We start from the raw sequence: 22,597 nt of genomic DNA on the forward strand, positions 1-22,597 counted from the left end.
ACGAAGCAGCCCCCCTCCTTCCGCCCAGGGTCCGGACGCGCCCGGGTGTAGGTAACGCAGGATCCGAAGCCGCGCTTTCGCCACTACTCTGGACTGCCGCTGCAGAAAATCCACACCAAAAACGCGCTTTCCTCTGAAAACGGAAGTTCCTAACGTGGCGGCACCTCCGATGCGAAAAGCTAGAGCCAAATATTTTCTAGAGGCTCAAACGACGCGAGTGGATAAGCTAATCAGTGGAATCTGCTTGCCGGAAGTAGGGCTGAACCTCGCCGGAAGTTGCGCTCCTCCATTTTATTGCCCTCAATGGCGGCAGTGTCTAGGTTGGGGCTGGGATGCGGCGCTCTTGACTGAGCGGATAGGCCAAGCAGAGGCTTCAGGGACATCGGCCGCGGCGCAGAAGAAAACCAGCCTGGACGCCGGGGACGCTGTCATGTACGGCGCGAGCGGAGGCCGCACCAAAACCGAGAGGAAAAGCGGCGCGAAAGAGGAGACCGGGCCCGGCGGTGCCGGCGGTGGGGGGAACCGAGTGGAGCTGCTGGTCTTCGGCTATGCCTGCAAGCTGTTCCGAGACGATGAGCGGGCCCTGGCCCAGGAACAGGGACAGCACCTCATCCCCTGGATGGGGGACCACAAGATCCTCATCGACAGGTCGGTTCCTCCCCCCACCCGCCGGTCCTCCCCTTCCCTCGCCCGCTTGATTTCGTCTGATTGTTGACTTGATGGCCAGGACTGAAAGGGGTTTTCTGGAGTCATCGGGGATCCGGGGGACACCTCTCCCCTGTCCCCACATCCCACTGGTTTTGGTGGGGAGGGGATGGTGAAACCTGCCCTAAGGCACTGGCTGGAGCTGCGTGCCGCGTCTGTCGCCGAAGGGATCGTCTCTGCTCCCGCAGCCCCTCGCGACCCCTCACTCTTGTCGCTGGGTTGCAGTTGCCACTCCGGGCAGTGGAAGCTGCCCGGGCCCTGGGCCTCTCCTGACCGGCGCTCTGGGGCCCTCTGCGCTCCCACAGCTCCGTGTGGTGGGAGGGCAATCTGAAACGCCGCAAGCTGATGTCGCGATTAGAGACCTCTTGGACCCCAAGAGTTGGCTTTCAACCTTTCTTATTCCCAGCGCTCTCAGTGGAGCGCCTGTATTTTGCCGTCATGACATTTGATTCCTGCCCCCCCTCATTCCTCCCCCTTCCTGTGTTAATACGATGAGTTTCACAGATTCAGGCTGAAGTTGTCAATCAATTGAAGGCCAGTTGACTTTTTGCAGACACTGGCGTTGCTCTTAGACGTAGGGCTGTTCTTAGGGCTGGTTTCACTGTCTCTTAAAACTGAAGGGTGGAGCTGAGACAAAGATGTTCTTTTCAAATCAAACATGCTTTTAGATAGTCACCCTGGAGGATGTTTGGCCACTTTGGACAGAGGGGTCATGGGATTGAAATTTCTAAAGATGTTTGATTTGAAAAGGATGACCTCACATGATGTAGGTTGTTTGCTCCCCTCCCCTCCCGTGTTTTCAGTCCCTCTTTCTCCTTGGGATTTTTGTTTGTGGGTTTGGTTTTTGCCAATTTGGCAACTCTGCTTCTGGGGCCTGGACTAAAAAGTAACCGTGACCAACCATTAAACTGTGGAATAGTCTCTCCAAGTGAAGGAAGCCCATCGTTTGAGACAATTAAAACTGGATACTACAAAGCCCTGGAACCTGACTGTAGGGATGATCTCTGAGCTGGCCAGAATGGACACATTAATGACCAGACGCCTTTTCCATCCCCGACGTTTCCACTTGGAGTTAGATCTAGACAAGAAGAACTCGTGGAGGGAGGGTCGCCAGCTCAGGTCTGGACCTGAGGGCCCTGGCACTCTGCTCAAGCATGCTGTACCTTTAAACCATGGTTTCTATTGAATGATGCTGCCTGAGTTGTTAGGCGGCTTCCTTTTGAAAAATGTTACTTGTGGTATTGTTAAAGTTTGATAAGTGAGGGAGTCTGAGCTTTTTATACAGTTTTCCATATCATTCTGTACATGATGTGAGTTAGATCTTCCAAAACCAGTGGGGAGCAAACGCTACACATGTAGATGTGTAATATTTTAAGATAATGATCTACATTTGTAAGTTAAGGAGGTTTACAGCATAGTAAAAAATAATTTTTAAATTTAATAATATGCAATAACTTGGCTGAAATATTTGGCCTTTTTTCCTGTAAATGTCTTTTTTTTTCCCCTGTATTTTCTACTCCTCATTACAAAAGTCAGCATTAAAAAATTAAGCAGACTTTTGTCTCTCTACATCTGTTTTTGCAACCCTAAATCTGAGTGTTTTAAGTAAAATTCCCTAATTCACTCATTATCTGAGAGTTGCACTTTGACAGCATCTTCGTTGAACTTTTTGTATTTAAAAGCATAGCGGAAAGTGCTTCCTTAGTCTTCATCTGGCTAACATACCAAAGGGTCCATGCAAGTGCACATGGATGTGTGTTCATGTATGTTATATCCTGGGGGCATAAAGTTTAGAAGCACATATTTTATGCTGCATCTTCTAATAGTTTTGCTCTGTTTCTAGTGAACCTCCTTAAACTGCACGTATATGTCACTGTTCCTATGTATGTGTGTCTCTCTATCACATAACCCAGCACTTATTTCCTCAGCCAAGTGGCTAGGGGGCGAGCCTAGCCAAGATTTTACCTCCAATGGACGCAAGTTTCTTTGGTGAAGATCTCTCCTGAGAGTTCGGGACTAGCAGAAAGAAGCGAGGAAATTTCGACCGTTTGGTTCTTACGGATAGGTATTTATGTATTCGGTTTGTGTGAATGTAAGCTATGATATTTGACTTTTCAGAAAAAAAAAAAGTTTTTTCTTTTTTTTTTTTTCTTACAAATGGCATTGAATGGTTAACCAAACCATAAAGGGTAAGAACTGCCACTGAAGTGGTTACCATTTAAGCTATTAAAGGATTGTTTACCTTTAATTATAAGTTTTATCATATGTTAGAAAGGAATGTAGACTTTGTTAAGATAACTTGAGTTTAAAAGTAGGTGAGATATGACTAGCCAAATTAAATATAATGAGAAGAATTTTTATGTTTGCTTTAATATTTTTATTTCTTTATTTTAATTGGTAAGTATACATAAGAAAACGTCACACACGAACCAACCCAAACGTTAATTTCTTCCCATTGACCAGCACGTTCATATTACAGATATGATGGGCGCGGTCACCTGCATGACCTTTCTGAGTACGATGCTGAGTATTCCACATGGAACAGAGATTACCAGCTCTCCGAAGAGGAGGCGCGAATAGAGACCCTGTGTGATGAAGAGAGGTATTTAGCCTTGCATACGGACTTGCTTGAGGAGGAGGCAAGGCAAGGTACTGCTCAAGAAAAACTTCCTTAAGCAACAAACTTTTTAAAAAATTTTTAAGTATTTAAAAGTTTACTCCCATTCATTTTTTTATACTCACTCTTTCTGATATTATCTTGACAGTACCCAGTGGATTGGAAAAACAGCAGTCTTTGCGTTCTGAGAGGACCTCAGGATAGTTTATATATAGAGCCACAGAGAATTTTCCCAGCTTTTGAGGGCAGACTGGGATTTGAAAAAACAAAAACCAAACTCTTTAACTGTTCTTCTTTAACAGTATCGTATAAATTAAAATTGATGTTCTTGTCTTTGCCATAACAATCTTTAATACAGTTCTTAATCCCCAAGTTTCTCAGCAGGAAGAAATTTTCCACAAAAGACGTGTAATCCGCTGTCTGTGGTAAACATGTACTGGCAAAAGTACATATTGATAGATGTGAAGTGTGAAATTTTAAAAAACATTTTTGCCTCGAAAAGAGGTTGGAAAAAGTGTGTTGTATGCTTTACTGATAGCCACAACTTTAGAAATATATAAAATGTTTCTCAGTAAATTTCTGCTTCTGTTAACATAATTCTCATTTTTGTTCAAGAGGAAGAATACAAGCGGTTGAGTGAAGCGCTGGCGGAGGACGGGAGCTACAATGCAGTGGGATTCACGTACGGCAGTGATTACTATGACCCATCCGAACCCACGGAGGAGGAGGAACCTTCCAAACAGAGAGGTGAGGTGAGGGGCTGCCCGGGTGATGATGTTGGGCAGGCACTGCGTGTAACCATAGCGTCTTCAGAGCACGATTGTGGGCACTAAACAGCCACAGTGTCACCGTGGGACGGAGAAGAAACGTGATTGATGTTAGGGTAAAACAAAGCTAAGAAGTAGGAAAGGAATTGTTGTTGGAAGTGGGGAATGAATTCAGACTGCAGTTATCTTCCAAGGATCTGGTTGCCTTTTCCTTTCTTTCTTTTGGATTCATGGAGCAGGAAGTTACTCTGGATTCTGTGTTTCCAGACGGACAGTATATGCGTTGAAATCCACAGTAACTCATTCTCAGGGCATTGAAGGGACAGGCGTTAACCACCCTCCTGCTAACCTGCTTCTTCATAGCCACTCCATGAGTGAAATAATGACAGGTGTCCGGTGGAAGGACACCTGTGGAGTCAGTTATTATCAAACAGAAGATAGCACAGGGTGTCCTGGCTAAGCTTGATAGGCCCTAGGACGTAGACTTACCACAGTATTTTAAAGTAAGTAATATTTACCTAGAAATAAAGATTCTAAATTTATGCCTTTTTGGATTAACTCTGAATATTTATTTAAATAAATGATAGTGCTACTACAAAAACTGAACCTGTGCAATTCAGTAATAAACTCCATATTCACTTTGATAAGCCCTGAGAGCACTTTCATTACAGTCCAGCATACTGATCAGTCATGAATTATCAATAATGATAACACACACTTGAAACATTAAGGGTGGATCACTTTATTCAGGATATTTTGTTTAAAGAGAAGAAGAACTTCAGAAACCTACTCAAATGTTTGGAGTAATGAACTGGAATCACATCATAGAGAGATGGAATTCTGGAGCTAGCTGAACCTGTGATATGAACTTACTTGTTTTCTCCTCAAGTAACAAATCTTCCGGCAAGTATGAAGTAACTATGGCAGTTAATATTAAAATGCCGTCTGCCCTGCACATTAAAATGCTTGTTCCCTGCAGGCACACTAGGGTTCTCCCAGCTTCTTCACCATGGGGCATGACGCCAAGATGTAGGGGCCAGCTCATACAGACAATTGCCTCATTGCCCTTGCTTTCATTCTGCTGATTACTTTATGAGCATAAGAATCACTGTTGCACAGCTCTGTTCTGCAAGCTTCTCAAGAGTTTTCCCAGATGTAATTTTAATCATACTGAGTTAAAGCCTAGTTAAGGTATTAAACACCTTGTTGCATTGACTTTTGAATCTGAGCAGACCTCAGAAGTTAGGGTGCAGTGGACATGTTCTTGCAGGTTTGAGAAGTATACACTCATTCCTTAATCTAGAATAAGTCATCCATCTTAGGATTCCAGACAGTCCCAGTTTTGTTGTTGTCTCTGAGCCTTGCACATTATGTGTGCTTTAAATATGCAGTGTTCGATCAGAAGGAAGGAATGCACACTATCTCCATTTCACAATGGAAGAACTGAGATTCATAGAACCCAGATGTCTTTTGTGAGGTCAATCGACTATTTTGGGAAAATCCACAGTAATATTTTCTTAACATTTGAGATTGGGGATCAGCAGACTATGACTGAAGACCCAGTTGGCACGTTTCTGTGAAGTTACGTTGGAACAGCCATGCTCATTTGTCCCTGTTTGTCTGTGCGGCTCTTGCACTTCATTGACAAAGTGGAGTAGTTGAGACAGAGGCCACCTGGCCAAAGAGCCAGAAATATTTACTGTCTGGCTTTTTGCAGAAAGATGTCGCAAACCCCTGTTCTAGGTGTTGGGCACCTGTCTCAGTGTAGTTGTTGGGCTACCTGATGTCAAATATGGTTGGGTTATTGAAAACACTCCAGTATTCTTGCCTGGGAAATCCCATGGGCGGAGGAGCCTGGTGGGCTACAGTCCATGGGGTTGCAAAAGATTGGGACACAGCTTAACAACTAAGTAACAACAACATTGAATTTTAAGAACTTCAGTGTGGCTTAGTTTCTCTTCTAAGTTTTAGTGTGTTTTCTCTTTAATGTAAATTTCTCCATATTTAAAACCTTGTTTCTGTAACCACATTCTCAGAACTTTGCTTTATGTGCTGATTAATTTTTTAATGGAAGTTGGGCCCCTGTAAAACTTAACAGCTCGACTTTTCATTTACACTAGTATAAATAAAATGCCACATGTACAAATAACATGTACACATGCACACACACACATACATACTTGTATGTGTACCTATGCATACACACTTTTTAAATAGAATACAGTTTGCTACCCAGTACTACTAACAACTAGATTGTACTTTACTGCTGCATTATCTTACAGTCTAAAATTTTAATTTTTGTTTGCTTTTCTGAGTCACCAACATGTCTCAATATTCCTTGATTTCCAGAAATGCCATACAGTTGACTGTTGAACAACACAGGTGTGAACTGGGGAGGTCTGCTTATTCTCAGTTTTTTTTCTTCTTTCAATAAAAAGCAGTACTGTGCTGTTGGTCTAATCCACAGAAGTGGAGTCACAGATACAGAGGACCAGCTCTGGGACTTGAGCATCCCCAGATTTTGGTGCCTCTGCAGACACTGAGGGGCGACTGCACTGTCCTGGTGTTCCACTGCTGTAAATCCTTGTGATATTAACCAGAAGCCTTTGACAGCGCCTTTAGTTCTGTGTAACTTCTCTCTTCCCTTTCTACAGCTTACTGTTTCCAGCCCAGTTCCATCCTTTATTTTCACAGATTTTCACCATTATCACCTATCCCTTTTTTTTAACAAGAAAAGATTTAAATTTATTTGAATCTGAGTTAGCATTACAATAGTTGGTTTTTATTTTGTGCTACTAAAACCATTTTTCTGTGAAGAAAAGTATGTGTAAGAACAGAGCAAATCTATAACCTACCTGTTCCAGAGAGCTCTTTTGCTCCGAGTTCCTTTATTTTTGAGCAGCTTAGCACTAAGGAAAGGCTATTTGAACGAAGTTTATACCACTTTGTCATTTTAGGGAGATATGGTAAAGTTATACTTTTATATATTCACACCTTTGGCCTCATTCCCAAAGAAATTTGGGAATTTTAAGCTGTTACTTGGTGTGTTGCAAACCAGTGTTTCTAATACCTACCAGTTCTGCTGTGTGATTTGGTTACTGGAGCTCAACAGGGGTTGCTGATTACAGGGAACTTTCAGGCCATAGTAGGTCTTCAGTTCTTGGGAGAGAGCAAGGGTATGTGAGCTTGTGGGACAGTGGTAAATACTCTTACTTAATCAATCTATGTCTCATCAGACTGCAGTCCTCAGGTCTTTGTGTACTGTGAAGCCTATATAAAATTCTTGGCTTCACAGAGAATTAAGTTTGAAATTGTTGTCTCTTCAAGAGACTCCATTATGTACAATGGAGATATTTGTTTTGATGAAGACTTAATGTTCATTTCACATCATCTTTTTTGAAAGAAGAAATAAGTAGATGTTGAAATTCTTAAAAATGTTAGCTTTTACAAATTTCTAGTATGTTTTCGTACATTTCACTATATCCTTTTAAATTGTTCAGTAAATTGAGGTGTATATAGGTACCTTAGAATTCAGAAAGTTACAGTGTGTAGTGTCTTGTCTGACTTCCAGTAGACAGATTTTGTTAAATGAACCATTAAACAAGAAATGAAAATAAACATACATCTGATTATTTGTGAAGAGAGAAGTGGTTTGCTTGGGTGGAGAGGTCTTGGCAGTTACATGCAGGGATTTTATGGTTCAGTGATGAAAATGGTCGTCTTGGAATTGAGCAGCCTGTGCTGTGCCTGGCCCTCTGGGAAACCCACCCAGAGAGTTTGGAGGGTGGGCTTAGCTGGGAAGGAGGAGAGCTGAAAGTGTGTCACACGCCTGCTACGTGCAGAGCCTTGGAGTGGAAATGCTCACATGTGTTGTCTCACTGCACCCTCACCATGGCCCTGGAGTCCACGCTGCCACTGTGTCTGTACCAGGAGGAAACAGACAAGAACGAGGGAGGCATGGCCCCATGCTGCACCACCCCGCCCCTCTGGGACCTGGTGAGGTGCTTTTGCCCACAGGTAGTACAGTGAACACAGAATAGAGAGTGGAAGTGTTTCTGGGAGCTGTGATGTACAAGACCATGAGGGGCCAGGTGATGCTCATGCCGCTCTCCCCTCCACTGTTGCTTACTGACCTCTTTTCAGGTCGTGGTTCTGAAGTTTTATGTTTTCTTTTTATACAGAAAAAAATGAGGCTGAAAATTTGGAGGAAAACGAGGAGCCTTTCATTGCCCCATTAGGACTGAACGTGCCGCCTGATGTGGAGCTGGTAGGTGTTTTTGTCCTTCACGATGCTATTCACCATTGTTAGCACTGACCAGGAAGTACTCATGTGAGAGCCTCACCACAGTCACAGCCGCCTTACAGTTTGTGTGATGCTTTACAATTATTTTTGAGTTAATGGAAGAAAGATCAACACACACTGCCTATTTTTCTCTAAAGAAAAAGAGAAACATTACAGCAGAATCACTAGACCAGAGCATCAGGGGCTGGGGGAGCTGGCTCACTCTCAGAGACCATGTGGTTGAATCCCCAGGTTTTACCAGCGCAGAAAAACGTGGTCAGAATTCCTAGTGAGGAGACTGTTAGCCACGTTTAGGTGTAAAAATTCTCATGCTCAAAGCAGCTTGGCTTCAGTAAAGTTGCCCTGTCCCATCTTTCTCTAATGTGGTTTTTTGGGCACTTAAGTGTCTTTACCTTGACATTCCCTTGGCACGCTTCCACCTGGTTTTACTCTCTAGTATGTCAAGACCCTGTGGTATCTCCAGGCAGCCCCTACACTCAGGAAGAACACCTGGGTGGCATCCTCTCCACCTTAGTGCTCTGCAGCTGGTTACTGGCGGAGCTGGATTAATCTCACCTCACCTGGCTATTCGGAGAAGGCAATGGCACCCCACTCCAGTACTCTTGCCTGGAAAATCCCATGGATGGAGGAGCCTGGTAGGCTGCAGTCCGTGGGGTCGCGAAGAGTCAGACACGACTGAGCGACTTCACTTTCACTTTTCACTTTCATGCATTAGAGAAGGAAATGGCAACCCACTCCAGTGTTCTTGCCTGGAAAATCCCAGGGACAGCAGAGCCTGGTGGGCTGCCGTCTATGAGGTCACAAAGAGGCGGACACAACTGAAGCGACTTAGCAGCAGCAGCATCACCTGGCTATTTCAGCTACATTTGGTTAAGGTTACATTGTAACAGGCCTCATCAAGAGTTTTCCACCTATTACCTCATTTAATGCTAGTGATACTATGAAGTAGCTTCCTGTTACTATCTCTCTTTCACCAAGGAAGAGAAGTGAAGAAGCTGGGTCACACACAGCAAGCAGGAACTCTGACTCATAGTCTTTTAACTGTTGGGCCATCATAAGTTGCTATGCTTTGTAGGATCCTTACATGTTTATTAGGGATGTTTAAAACATTTTTGTTGCATGTACATACCCAGAAAAGGGCTGTTTGTGCTCATTGTAAAGTTTTTTCTTTGGCGTCTTCCTACCATGGATGTGGGTATTCCAGGTCCTTCTGTGTGTCCTGCTACAGCATCACTGAATAAACAGTGGACACTGAAAACTCACAGAAGTCTTTTGCATTCTCCTCACGTGTGCATGACACTTCCCATATTTAGTGCAGCATGGATTTGATGGTTCTTCCCCTTTAGTTTTGGTAATACAGAGTTTTATTATTTTTCTGTTGACCAATCATGATACAGTGGTATTAAGTGAGTAATAGTTACATAATCACAATAGAGAAAGATGTTTATCAGTTTTCACAATCAACAACCAGACAAAAAGTAAAAGATGATTACAATCGCAAGCCATAATGGGAACATGATTAACTTCACAGTATAAAAAAATTACCTACAGTTTGGGGGGTCAAACAGAGTGATGTGGGAAGTGGAAGTGCCTACATGCACATGCTTTCATCTGCCCGGTCAGTCTCTGTCTTTTGGTTGGTGCATTTGGAATCAAGATTGCCGGGAGAAATATCAATAACCTCAGATATGTGGATGACACCACCGTTATGGCAGAAAGTGAAGAAGAACGAAAGAGCCTCTTGGTGAAGGTGAAAGCGGAGAGTGAAAAAGTTTGCTTAAAGCTCAACGTTCAGAAAACTAACATCATGGCATCTGGTCCCATAACTTCATGGGAAATAGATGGGGAAACAGTGGAAACAGTGTCAGACTTTATTTTTTTGGGCTCCAGAATCACTGCTGATGGTGATTGCAGCCATGAAATTAAAAGACGCTTACTCCTTGGAAGGAAGGTTATGGCCAACCTAGATAGCATATTTAAAAGCAGAGACATTACTTTGCCAACAGAAGTCCGTCTAGTCAAGGCTATGGTTTTTCCAGTGGTCATGTATGGATGTGAGAGTTGGACGGTGAAGAAAGCTGAGCGCCGAAGAATTGATGCTTCTGAACTGTGGTGTTGGAGAAGACTCTTGAGAGTCCCTTGGACTGCAAGGAGATCCAATCAATCCATCCTAAAAGAGGTCAATCCTGGGTGTTCATTGGAAGGTCTGATGTTGAAGCTGAAACGCCAATACTTTGGCCACCTCATGCGAAGGGTTGACTCATTGGAAAAGACCCTGATGCTGGGTAGGATTGGGGGTGGGAGGAGAAGGGGACGACAGAGGATGAGATGGTTGGATGGCATCACTGACTCGATGGACATGGGTTTGGGTAGACTCCGGGAGTTGGTGATGGACAGAGAGGCCTGGTGTGCTGCAGTTCACGGGGTCACAAAGAGTTGGACACGACTGAGTGACTGAACTGAACTGAACTGAATTATAGATATGTATGATCCTATTACCATTGTCTTAATTATTTTGGGTTTATCTTCTGTAGGTCTTTTACTTCTCCTGTGTTTCCTGCTTAAAGAAGTTCCTTCAGTATTTGTTTTTGTAACGCTGATTTGGTGTTGCTGAATTCTCTTAACTTTTGCCTGCCTGGAAAGCTTTTGATTTTTGCATCAAATCTGTATGAGAGTCTTGCTGGGTAGGGAAATCTTGGTTGTAGGTTCTTCCCTTTCATCGCTTTAAATGTATCTTTCCACTCCCTTCTGGCTTGTGGAGTTTCTGTTGAGAAATCACCTGATAAACCTGATGGGAGTCTCCTTGTATGTTGTTTGTTGTTTTTCCCTTGCTGCTTTCAGTGTTTTATCTCTCTCTTTAATTTCTGTCAGTGTGGTTTCTGTGTGCCCCAGTGCGTTCCTCCTTGGGGTTGTCCTGCTGGGACTCGCTGTTTCCTGGACGTGGTTGATTGTTTCTTCTCCCTTCTAGGCGAGTTTTCAGCTGTTATCTCTTCAAACATTTTCTCAGGTCTTTTCTCTCTCTCTTCTCCTTCTGGGACCCCTATAATGCGAATGTTGGTACGTTTCATATTGTCCCAGAGGTCTCTTAGGCTGTCTTCTTTTTTTTTTTTTTTCATTCTTTTTTGTGTATTCTGTTCTAAGGCAGTGATTTCTACCATTCTGTCCTCCAGGTCATTTATCTGTTCTTCTGCCTCAGTTATCTCAGTTATTCTGCTGTTGATTCCTTCTAGTGTATTCATCTCTGTTAGTTTGTTCTTTACTTATTATAGGTCTTTGGTAAACATTTCTTGCATCTTCTCCGTTGTTTTTCCAAGATCCTGGATCATCTTCACTTCATTATTCTGAATTCTTTTTCTGGCAGGTTCCCTCTCCACTTCATTTAGTTGTTTTTCTGGGGTTTTATGATGTCCCTTCTGGGATGTAACTTTCTGCTTTTTCATTTTGATTAACTTTCTGTAATATGGTTTTTGTTTTAGCTGCTTTGGGACTGTGCCTCTTGCTTATTCTGTCTGCCCTCTGATGGAGGAGGCTAAGAGGCTTGTGTAAGCTTACTGATGGGAGGGACTGGCATGGGAAAAACTGGGTCTTGGTCTGGTGGCCAGGGCCTTGCTTAGTAAAGCTTTAATCCAATTATCTGCTGATGGGTGGGGTTTCACTCATTCCCTGCTGGTTGTTTGGCCTGAGGCAACTCAGCCCTGGGGTCTGCTAGCCCTATGGTAGGGTTAACGGTGACCTCCAAGAGGGCTTATGCCAACAGGGACCCTCCCGAACTGATGCTGCCAGTGCCCCGGACCCTGCAGTGAGCCCCTGCCAACCCACACCTCCACAGGAGGCCCCCCAACACTAGCAGATAGTTTTGGTTCAGTCCCCTGTGGGGTCACTGCTCCTTTCCTCTATGTCTTGGTGTGCACAAGATTTTGTGCCCTCCAAGACTGAAGTCTCTGTTTCCCCCAGTCCTGTGGAAGTCCTGTAATCAAATCCTGCTGGCTTTCAAGGTCCGATTCCCTGGGGATTCCCAGTCCTTTTGTTGGATCCCCAGGCTGGGAAGCCTGACATGGGGTTCAGAACCTTCACTACAGTGGGAGAACTTCTTTGGTATTATTGTTCTCCAGTTTGTGGGTCACCCACTCGGTGGGTATAGGATTTGATTTTATCTTGATTGTGCCTCTCCTACAGTCTTGCTGCAGCTTCTTCTTTGTCTTAAAATGTGGGGTATCTTTTTGGGGGGTTCCAGTGTCCTCCTGTCAGTGGTTGTTTAAGAGCTGGTTGTGATTTTGGTGCTCTTGCAGGAGATGAGCACATGTCCTTCTGCTCCACCGTCTTGAACTGGAAGTCGGCTCGCTTCTGATGTTATTATAAAATGGTCTCTTGAGTAGGAAATTGCTCTGTGTAGAAACGACTTGTGGGTGCTCATTGGGTCTCCAGTGGACAGCTTGCTTTTCCTTTATGGTGACGTCAGTAGTGGATTTTTCATAATTACTGTGAATTGGAGCAGTGATCCGCTGTGTACATTATACACTGTCGTGTCCACGTTAGTGGAGAAGTTCTAGTAGGCAGATGTCTGTGTCATATATCCCATCTCGGTTACTAAATGTTGAAACTGCTGGCATATGTTTATGTGGACACATGCTGCCTGAGTGGGCAGGGGCATCTCTAGCTCCTGGCCTTGCGGGGCTGGGGATGGTAAAGAGAGCAGGTGCTTTAGGGGTTTTTGGTTTCTAAATTAAGTTTTTGGTTTAGAACCCAATGGCTGCAGGGGCTCTGGGGTTTCGTGTGAAGGGTTGGGAGAAGTTAAGAGGTCACAGCACCCTAGGAACGTGTGCTGGTGCAGGCTCAAAGCTGGCCACTTGTTTCAGGTCCAGCCCCTAAACTAGCCTCAAGCCCCTCAGATGGCCTCACAGCTCTATTTTAGCTTTTTATACTGACTCTGTGTGGCTATTTGTATGTTTCTTGAGGAATAAGGAGCTAGTTTTTGCCAGAATATGTAGCCCAGTGCTTGTCCTAACAGTGCTTTCAGTTACCTGTTCTTTCCCAGGCTTTTTCACCTCCTGAGTTCTGCACACGCCCAGGCCCGTTTGTGGTTGTGTTGTGTTGCACTACAGGGAAGGTAGAGGGCGTGCCTCAGCTTGATCTCTCACCCACCTGAGATGCCACGGGCCTTCTGGGCCTGTCTATTCTGTACCTTCTTGCGTTTCCCTCAAGCCGTGGGGACCAGAAGTGCTGCTGCTCAGCACACCCATTTGAGTGTATTTACATGGGAAATGCACTTTGTTGTTCAGCCGCTCAGTCACGTCTGACTCTTTGTGACCCCGTGGACTACAGCACGCCAGGCTTCCTTGTCCTTCACAATCTCCCAGAGTTTGCTCAAACTTATGTCCATTGAGTCAGTGATGCCATCCAACCATCTCATCCTCTATCACCCCCTTCTCCTCTTGCCTTCAGTCTTTCCCAGCATCAGGGTCTTTTCCAATGAGTCGGCTCTTTGCATTAGGTGGCCAAAGTATTGGAGCTTCAGTGTCAGTGCTTCCAATGAACAGTGGTTGTTTAACTTACTTTATGGACAGAAGGAAAAAGGGGAACGGTTCAATGCACAGTTCCCATCATGGGCTGGGTTTCCGTCCAGTAGGTTAATAGCAACAGCAGATAAGGAGTGTTCGTTGAGCAGGTGCTGTGAGCCAGGCACTGTGCTTGCTTGGCTCCTCAGTCCCCCTGACACCATTATTTCTATGACGGGGACACAGGCTAGAGCTGTCAAGAGTAGCCGCCCCAGGTCAGCCTGTGGGTCAGGCCTGCACTTGCAGCCCAGAGCCACTGCAGAACTTGGGGCCACATGGTTAAGCTTCGTTGAAGGTTGTTCTGATTAGAGCGTTAATTCTCACCATATGTTCAGCTGGTGTGTTGCCATGGGATGGGGGTGGGGAAAAAAATTATTTACCCAGGTCCCTGTGGAGTTCGTGTGTGTTCTCAGGAGATTGTGAGGACTGTTCATATATGATGAGCACTAACTAACCCCTGGTCCAGTATGTGTTCTTCTGGTACTTTGTCTCTTAACTGTTTGTCCCTCTTTCCACACAGATTTTAAATGTATTTGTAAAACCACATATGTCACCATGTTCCTTTCTGGCCTCAGGATTTTGAATCTGGTTTTAGTAGACCTTTCCACCCCTGACAGCCCTATATTCCCTGCTGTTACAGCCATAGTTTTGTTTTTACAATGCAGTTCATGACTTAATCTGATATTTGGGGCTGTGATCACAGAGGGCTTCCCTGATAGTTCAGTTGGTAAAGAATCCACCTGCAATGCAGGAGACCCCAGTTCTATTCCTGGGTCAGGAACATCTGCTGGAGAAAGGATAGGCTACCTACTCCAATATTCTTGGGCTTCCCTTGTGGCTCAGCTGGTAAAGAATTCGCCTACAATGCGGGAGACCTGGGTTTGATCTCTGGGTTGGGAAGATCCCCTGGAGAAGGAAACGGCTACCCACTCCAGTATTCTGGCCTGGAGAATTTAATGGACTATATAGTCCATGGGGTCGCAAACAGTCAGACACAACTGAGCGACTTTCACTTTCATGATCCTAGAGGAGGAAAGGGCCAGCCCAGCTGCTCCTGGGGTTCCTCACTTATTCACCCAATGTGCCACCCAGTCTGGCCCCTCATTCTCATCCAGCTCCCCGGATCTGAGCTCCAGTCTTTTCAGAGCTTTTCGGAAATCTCATACTGGTGCAGGTTTTCTGAACTCACATACTGTTGTCCCATTTTCGATGCCTACGCTGGAGTTCTTAGAGCCACATTAATTTTGGGGGATCTGGGAGGTGTTAGCCCCCCTTCTTGGGCTCAGTCACTTTCTTAAAGCACTTTCTTAAATTAGACAATCATTTTCCCCCATATCAGTCTTTGTAACATATGCATATTAATACTTTGGGCATATCCTTAAAATCTCATCTTTTGGTGGGAATGATCATATTCTTAAATAGAAAAGGATTTTTCTAAAACTTACATGATAGAGCAAAGAATGTCTTTCTCCAGACCAAGCATTTGTCTTATATACACTTGCTTCAGTAGCAGATTTTAAAAGGATGTTCATAAAGTGCTTTCTCTATCCTCATCATCACTTTGTGAAATTACCTGTTTCTCTGTAAGCACTGTAGCTATAATACTGCCCAACAGGTGGGTGGGTCATGAGAAAACATCTCTACTTGTGGGGCAGATGGGGTTATATTTTCCCATAAGGACCATTATTCTGAAGTAATCATAAATAATTATCGTATATACACTGACTCAGAAATTAATCTTCCTGTTGAGCCAAAGCCACTGAAAACATGCATCAGCATCCAGACTTAAGTGCCCAGTGGGCCCTTAACATGGCCTCCGGTTTATTTTAGGATCAGTAAATTGCTTTAATTGTAGACATTTATGCTGTTCAGGAGTGAAGGACGTCATTAGTTCAGGAGTCACATTTGAGAATTAAGGCATTGGTATTTTGTGAAGGATTCAGGCCTGAAGTGACAATAAGCATCTTGACTATGCATCATTAATAAGAGGTCATTTCCCACTCTATTTGCATGTAATTTTCTAGTATTAATCTTTGCATTGATACTAATAAAAGTATTTCAGATGTGTGGCTTCCAGCTTCTGGTCTGAGGGGCTCCATGTGTGGGTAAGAATTACTCAGCTCGGGATGTGGTAGAGGTAACTTAGCAGCAGGTGCAGGAAAGAGGTGGGGTCTGATTCCTAGTAGTAAACTCACTCTAAGGCAACAAGATGATTCACCCAGTAAACGTGGGTGAAAACCCTCCCTGTTCTGGCCAGACCACACCTTGCTGCTCAGTTGCTAAGTCGTGTCCAGCTCTTTGCAACCCCATGAACTGCAGCACGCCAGGCTTCCATGTCCTTCACTATCTCCCTGAGTTTGCTCAAACTCATGTCCATTGAGTCAGTGATGCCATCCAACCATCTCATCCTCTGTCACCCTCTTCTCCTCCTGCCTTCAATCTTTCCCAGCATCAGGGTCTTTTCCAATGAGTTGACTCTTCCCATTACGTGGCCAAACTATTGGAGCTTCAGCTTCAGCATTAGCCCTTCCAGTGACTATTCAGGGTTGATTTCCTTTAGGATTGATTAGTTTGATCTTGCTGTCCAAGGGACTCTCAAGAATCTTCTCTAGTACCATAATTCGAAGGCATCAGTTCTTCGGCACTCAGCCTTCTTGATGGTCCAGCTCTCACATCTGTACATGACTGCTGGAAAAACTGTAGCTTTGACTATGTGTACCTTCGTTGGCAAAGTGATGTCTCTGCTTTTTAATACACTGTCTAGATTTGTCATAGCTTTTCTTCCAAGGAGCAAGTGTCTTATAATTTCGTGGCTGCAGTCACCATCTGCAGTGATTCTAGAGCCCAAAGAGAAATGATTCTTAGATCCTTGAAAAGCTTGTTGAAACATGCACCCTCTCCTAGAAATATGCATGTCTATGTGCCGAGTTTACATACAACTTCCCAGAAGATTCATAACACTCTGAAGCCTGTCATGGAACCATGGTTAAGGGCGCCTAATATACAGAAACATGTTGATTTGTTTACAAAAATCTTCCTCCCGTCAGTTCAGTACAAAGCTAGAATGTCCTTCCTCAGCGTGGGAGTTTCCTCCTCACAAAATTCAGAAACTGGGTGTCGTGTGACAGGGGCCAATGTCACAGTCTGTTCAAACTGGACTCTTCCCATTGAAATGTCTGTAATTTCTTATAGTTGGCAATAAAAACCAGGGTCACTTCTATGTTTTGAGTCATGTCGTCAGTGGACAAGAGAACGAACTGGTAACATGAATGTGTGTGTTTTCTCATAGCCACCAACAGCCAAAATGCACGCCATCATTGAGCGCACGGCCAACTTTGTGTGCAAACAAGGTGCACAGTTCGAGATAATGCTGAAAGCCAAGCAGGCCCGAAACTCTCAATTTGACTTTCTACGCTTTGATCACTACCTCAACCCCTACTACAAATTCATCCAGAAAGCGATGAAAGAAGGACGGTATACGGTACTGGCAGAAAACAAAAGTGAAGAGAAAAAGAGTATGTGAAACTGTTTCTGTCCTGCATTGGTTGGGGTGGGGTTGGGCAGGGGTAAGGGCGGACCTTGGAGAAATGTAGGGAGAGTCATCCTCATAGATACAAGCTTGAAGTCTGCGCTGCAGAACTTCCAGAACGTTTATGAAGTCCTGCTGCCAAGGCCTGAGGATTAAACCTGCTGGTACACCGTAGTCTAGTGTGACACTCTTCCTGATAAGTCTGAAAATATATTAGATTCTTAATTAATATTTTTATAGATTGGTGATGTAGAATTAAATATTGATGCCATCAGAGCATAACCATGTAGGTTGGAAATAATTCCTTCCTTTGGGCTGTTGAACGTGTCACAGAGAAAGCAACAGGCTCATGCTTCGTGGCTCGTTCTACAGTACACGCCCGGTTAGGGCCTAAGGTTGAGTGTCTAAATTTGGAGTTCTTATGGCAAAGGCCAATTAAGTATTTTGAATAACATCCTGAGACAGCTGTATATCTGTCTGCCATTGAATTTTTCTTTCAGCTGAAACATGATTTTCAAAATCAGTTGTGTCAGTCTTACTACAGACCTTACCTTCTCCATGTTGGTCTCCTGTAGGTTTCTAAAATACCTGTTGTTGTTATTTTACTTTCAGAAATTAGTAAGAGTTTTGCCTCTTTTGTAAAAAATGTGAATATTCAGTGGTCCCTGACCGGTAAATGCCAGAGGGGAGGTGCCGCTGGGCCACGCCTTTCTCACCGCCTACCTTGCTGTTGAGTGACTTGAGGGGCAGCGAGATGGGGAGTATTTGCCAGACGGATTATTTGGACAGATAACTGAGGAATGGCAGCACATAGTTCTGCTCTGTCTGCTCCTAAGTTCTCACACAATATATTTGTACCTTAAAGTCTTGAAATGTGCTTTGCTTTCAGAGTCGGGCGTCAGCTCTGACAATGAAGATGACGATGATGAGGAGGATGGCAGTTACCTGCACCCGTCCCTCTTTGCCTCGAAGAAGTGCAACCGCCTGGAGGAGCTCATGAAGGTGCTGGTCTCCGTACAGAACAAAACTGATCATTTAACCTTGGGAAGTTGTTAAGCAAGCATGTTTTTGTGTAATAGCTCTATTTCGTTTTATGATCATTGAGATATATTTCGCCATTTTGTTTGACTTGGCAGCAAAGGATTTGGTCTCTATTTCTTACATGTCCTGTTTTATATAATCACAAGCAGATTATTTTTATTTTATTATATTTGGGATATTTTTTACTATTTGGGATATTTAGAAAAAGTAAAATGTTGGTTAAGACTTAGAAAATGGGTTTTTCATACAGATTTTATTATGAGAGGATTTCATAGGTGCACAGAGTATGTGCTGCTTGAAACCATCTGTCACAGGAAACATAATGTGTTCCCTAAAAACCTAAATTTTTTTTTTCATCCTTATCATTAGGAGTTAATCCATATCTCTCATGCTGCCATTTGTGATGTGGGAAAATGGGTCCTTCAGACCTAAGCTTATCTTTTCAGCAGTCACGCAGTGCAGCTGATCGATTGGACTTTAAAAGCTGTTGGTGATTAAAAATGAGAAATTGCTTTGAGGAGGGACACAGTTTGAGGTTTTGAGTGAATTTGGAGCCTGACACTTTTCTCAGCAGCAGTCTAGTCCTGATCACCCGTCCTTACTTTCCCTCATGTCATTAGGAAAAGTGAAGTGATTCATTTATTCAGTTCCTCTGGATCTCACGACCAGCTAGAGCTCTCAGCCACAATTAGTCAGGACCTCCTTGTGTGCATGCATGTTTACATGCATGTGCTGAGGTTTTTCTAAAGTGTAGATACTGTTCTAAAGTTGAGATGAAGCTTCTTGCCACAGAAGGGTTCTGCGTGAGTCAGAATGCAGGAAACGGTGTGACCTGGCATCTTCTCTCTCTGCAGCCTTTGAAGGTGGTGGACCCTGATCACCCCCTTGCAGCGCTGGTCCGTAAAGCCCAGGCCGACAGTCCTGCCCCCACCCCACCCACGGCAGATGGTGCAGCCGTGCAGCCCTCCCAGGTGGAGTACACCACTGACTGTGAGTATTTTGTTGTGCGCTTCCCAACAGGGTGTCAAAAAAATATGAAAGCTGGTGGGCAGGTCTGGTAGAAGTGCCATGAGGAACCTTCATGTTGAACATCCTTAGCACGTGGCCTCGTCCTCTTGCTTATTGCTTCATATTGTCAAAATGGCTGCCCTGTCACCAGCATCAGCCCTGCATTCCAGGACGGATGAAGAGGAAGAGGAAGGGCAAGAGCAGAAAGCAGTGTCATATGGTCTTCTCATCGTGCAGCATAGACTGGGCAATGGACTTTCATTTGGACACATCGCTGCCCTAAACAAAATCAGAGTTCTGTTAAGAAGAGCAGGGAGAACAGACATTGGTGGACATGTAGTGTTGTCTGTCATGGTCGCTTTGCTGAAAAAGACACAGGGCTTAAAACAGTGTCTAATATGCACCTTGGAATTGTTTTCAGTTCCTACTTATTCTCTCTGATTGCTACTCTTCTTAATCTTAAAGATTACTAACAGAATGCAAATCTTGAGTTTTATTCAAGAAATTGTTTGAAAGTATTTAACCTTGGTCTTACTACCAGGTCTTTTTAAAATTATTTTATTCAGAGGTTAAGTATTGAATGAGAGAAGAACCTTTAGCAAAGCCACAGGAATCCTGTTTAGCGTATATCTGGTATCTGAAACAATGAATCCATCTATAAAGCTTGTCACTCTCTGCGATTACAGGGTCAGCCTGAGGTTAATTCCATTTAAAAATGTATAAAGTGCTTGTTTGGGGGGGATGAAGCTTTTGTTAAAAAGGATAACTGTGTCCTTTTGCACTTCCTGTCTGGCACTGGCATGCAACAATGTGTAATTTTGATGTGCTAAATTAACATTTTTAGACTTCAGAAATCAGTTGCTTTAGTGAACTTAAAAAAACCTCTTAGAGAACTCAGGTAACATCTTTAATGCTTAAATCAAGTCAAATGAAATTTCTTTAAATGTTCTAATCAAAGAGCGGATCTGGCCCTGTTTCATCTCACCTGCTGGTTAGGGTTTGGGGTTGCTATGCTATGCTATGCTAAGTCGCTTCAGTCGTGTCCGACTCTGTGCGACCCCATAGACGGCAGCTCACCAGGCTCCGCTGTCCCTAGGATTCTCCAGGCAAGAATACTGAAGTGGGTTGCCATTTCCTTCTCCAATGCATGAGAGTGAAAAGTGAAAGTGAAGTCGCTCAGTCGTGTCCGACTCTTAGCGACCCCATGGACTGTAGCCTACCAGGCTCCTCCGTCCATGAGATTTTCCAGGCAAGAGTACTGGAGTGGGGTGCCATTGCCTTCTCCGGTTTGGGGTTGAGGTGTGGTGAACCTGTCATAATAAGTGGAAATGCCTGTAGCACTTTGTAAATCACTCCTCAGCCTCCCCAGGGGCTTTCTGTGTGGACAGCCGGCACAGGTGAATCTACTGCTGCCTCAGCCCAAGGTGCAAGCCTGCTGAACAGGACATCTCCGGTTTCCTTCTTCCTTGCTGTGCCTTTTCAGACCCGTCCTTGAATTTCCACAAGTTCAATGTGGTGTCCCTGCACCTCCACTAGATTCCTAGAGCTGTCAAACATCGGGAAGGAATAGAAATTCAGGATTGAGTGGCGGTTACCTGGTTATTCTCGCTGCTTATCACTAGTGTACGTGCAGTTAACTGTGATATCGGTAATGGCTCAGTGTGTCTAGAGACCCTGTAGGACTGGGCGGGGAGTAGCCGCGCAAGAGAAGCTGCTCAGTGACTCGGGATTTCACTGCAAGGTCCTGTGGTCTGATTGTTGACCGTGGTCTAGGCCAACTAATGGCAGGATGAAAGGTCTGGGCAAGTTCCAGGTAGCCCATGACTTCAGTCCTTCTGCCACCCACCAGGGGCCCCAGAGGCCAGGGTGACTCATGGCAGCCTCTTCCCCCGGGATAATCTCACCCTTCCTCTTTGCAACTTCTGTGAACCAGTTCATGGGTGAGAAGTCTTGGTTCCCTACCGGACCCATGACCCTAGATGGAGATACTCCAGTCACGGGGCACCATTAGTAACCGGCTCTTCCCCTCAACAAAATAGTTGTTTTGATGGTCATCATTCTCTAGTGGCTCAGCTGGTAAAGAATCCACCTGCAATGCAGGAGATGTGGGTTCGATCCCTGGGTTGGGAAGATCCCCTGGAGAAGGGAGAGGCTACCCATTCCAGTATTCTGGCCTGGAGAGTTCCATGGACTGTATAGTCCATGGGGTTGCAAAGATTCGGAAACAACTAAGCGACTTTCACTTTACTTCATCTCCTTCGCACGTGCAAGAGTGACAGACATGAGTAGGAGAGGGGCTTTGGAGGGGTCATGCCTGGACACACCCTGCATCGAGGGCAGCCTCACATCTGCCCAGGCCCGCGGAGATGAAGGAGTTGGTGCTGACAGAGCGTGTGGCTGATTAGACATGGCAAAGGGCAGGGACCAACTTCTAGGTATTCCAGAAAAGCAAGGACTCTAGCATGTTTGGGTGAAACATCTCAACTCACAGATGGTGGCAGTGAATTCATATTTTGTAAAACTACAAGGCAGTCTAGCAAAACACACAGCAAGCCAGATGCTACTCACAGGTGCCTGCATCGAACCTCTTCTGTGGGTGCAGGAGGGATCACAGGCTGTGGGTCAGAGGGAGGTCGCAGAGCTCCTCTGTGGAGACTGTTCTCAGCAGTAGTCAGCTCTGCCTAGAGGCTGGGGAGCAGGCTCTGAAGTGTCCTTCAGATTTCACACAGATTTAAATGCATTGTTCCAGGATCAAGACCAGTTTTATTGAAATGAGGAGGACAAAAACCAGATTCCCTCCTGGTAGGAAGTGAATGGGTGGTATGCACGACCCCTTGGCCCCTTCCTGGAACTTGCCTGTGAAGAGGGGTGCGGGGACAGCACGTAGTGAAGGAAACGTTCCCTGAGAGCCCTCCCTCCAGGATCAGCCCCTTGGGTTGCCATGACAACAACCCATCTAGCATTCAAGAGACTTAGGGTGGGAAAGGTAGCCTGGGTATTCCCAGGAACAGCCCTGGGCTGGAATTTGGCTCTGGATCAGAAAAATGCTTAGAAGAAGTAAACACAGATAGC

General features: G+C 44.7%; 1 protein-coding gene across 10 annotated transcripts in view; it reads left to right on the forward strand.

Annotated features, from left to right (window-relative positions):
• The first annotated feature begins 278 nt into the window (after positions 1–278).
• SFSWAP (splicing factor SWAP) overlaps positions 279–22,597 on the forward strand; it is an 82,481-nt gene continuing 60,162 nt past the window's right edge. For 7 of the 10 annotated variants that reach the window (XR_014069729.1, XR_014069727.1, XR_014069728.1 and 4 more), the window contains exons 1-7: positions 279–648; positions 3,185–3,354; positions 3,938–4,069; positions 8,271–8,356; positions 17,237–17,462; positions 18,366–18,478; positions 19,372–19,507. Coding sequence is in view for 7 of the 10 variants with exons in the window: in XM_081545328.1 (XP_081401454.1) it covers positions 431–648; positions 3,185–3,354; positions 3,938–4,069; positions 8,271–8,356; positions 17,237–17,462; positions 18,366–18,478; positions 19,372–19,507 (1,081 nt within the window). In the remaining 3 variants the exon portion in view is untranslated. Of the gene's footprint in view, positions 2,771–3,184; positions 3,355–3,937; positions 4,070–8,270; positions 8,357–17,236; positions 17,463–18,365; positions 18,479–19,371; positions 19,508–22,597 lie in introns of all 10 variants that reach the window. The other 3 variants (XM_081545332.1, XM_081545333.1, XM_081545334.1) reach the window with 2 other exon arrangements.

The sequence above is a fragment of the Giraffa tippelskirchi genome, chromosome 11, assembly GCF_054371585.1.
Source record: "Giraffa tippelskirchi isolate mGirTip1 chromosome 11, T2T-mGirTip1v1.2.pri, whole genome shotgun sequence".
In the NCBI taxonomy this organism is placed as follows: domain Eukaryota; kingdom Metazoa; phylum Chordata; class Mammalia; order Artiodactyla; family Giraffidae; genus Giraffa; species Giraffa tippelskirchi.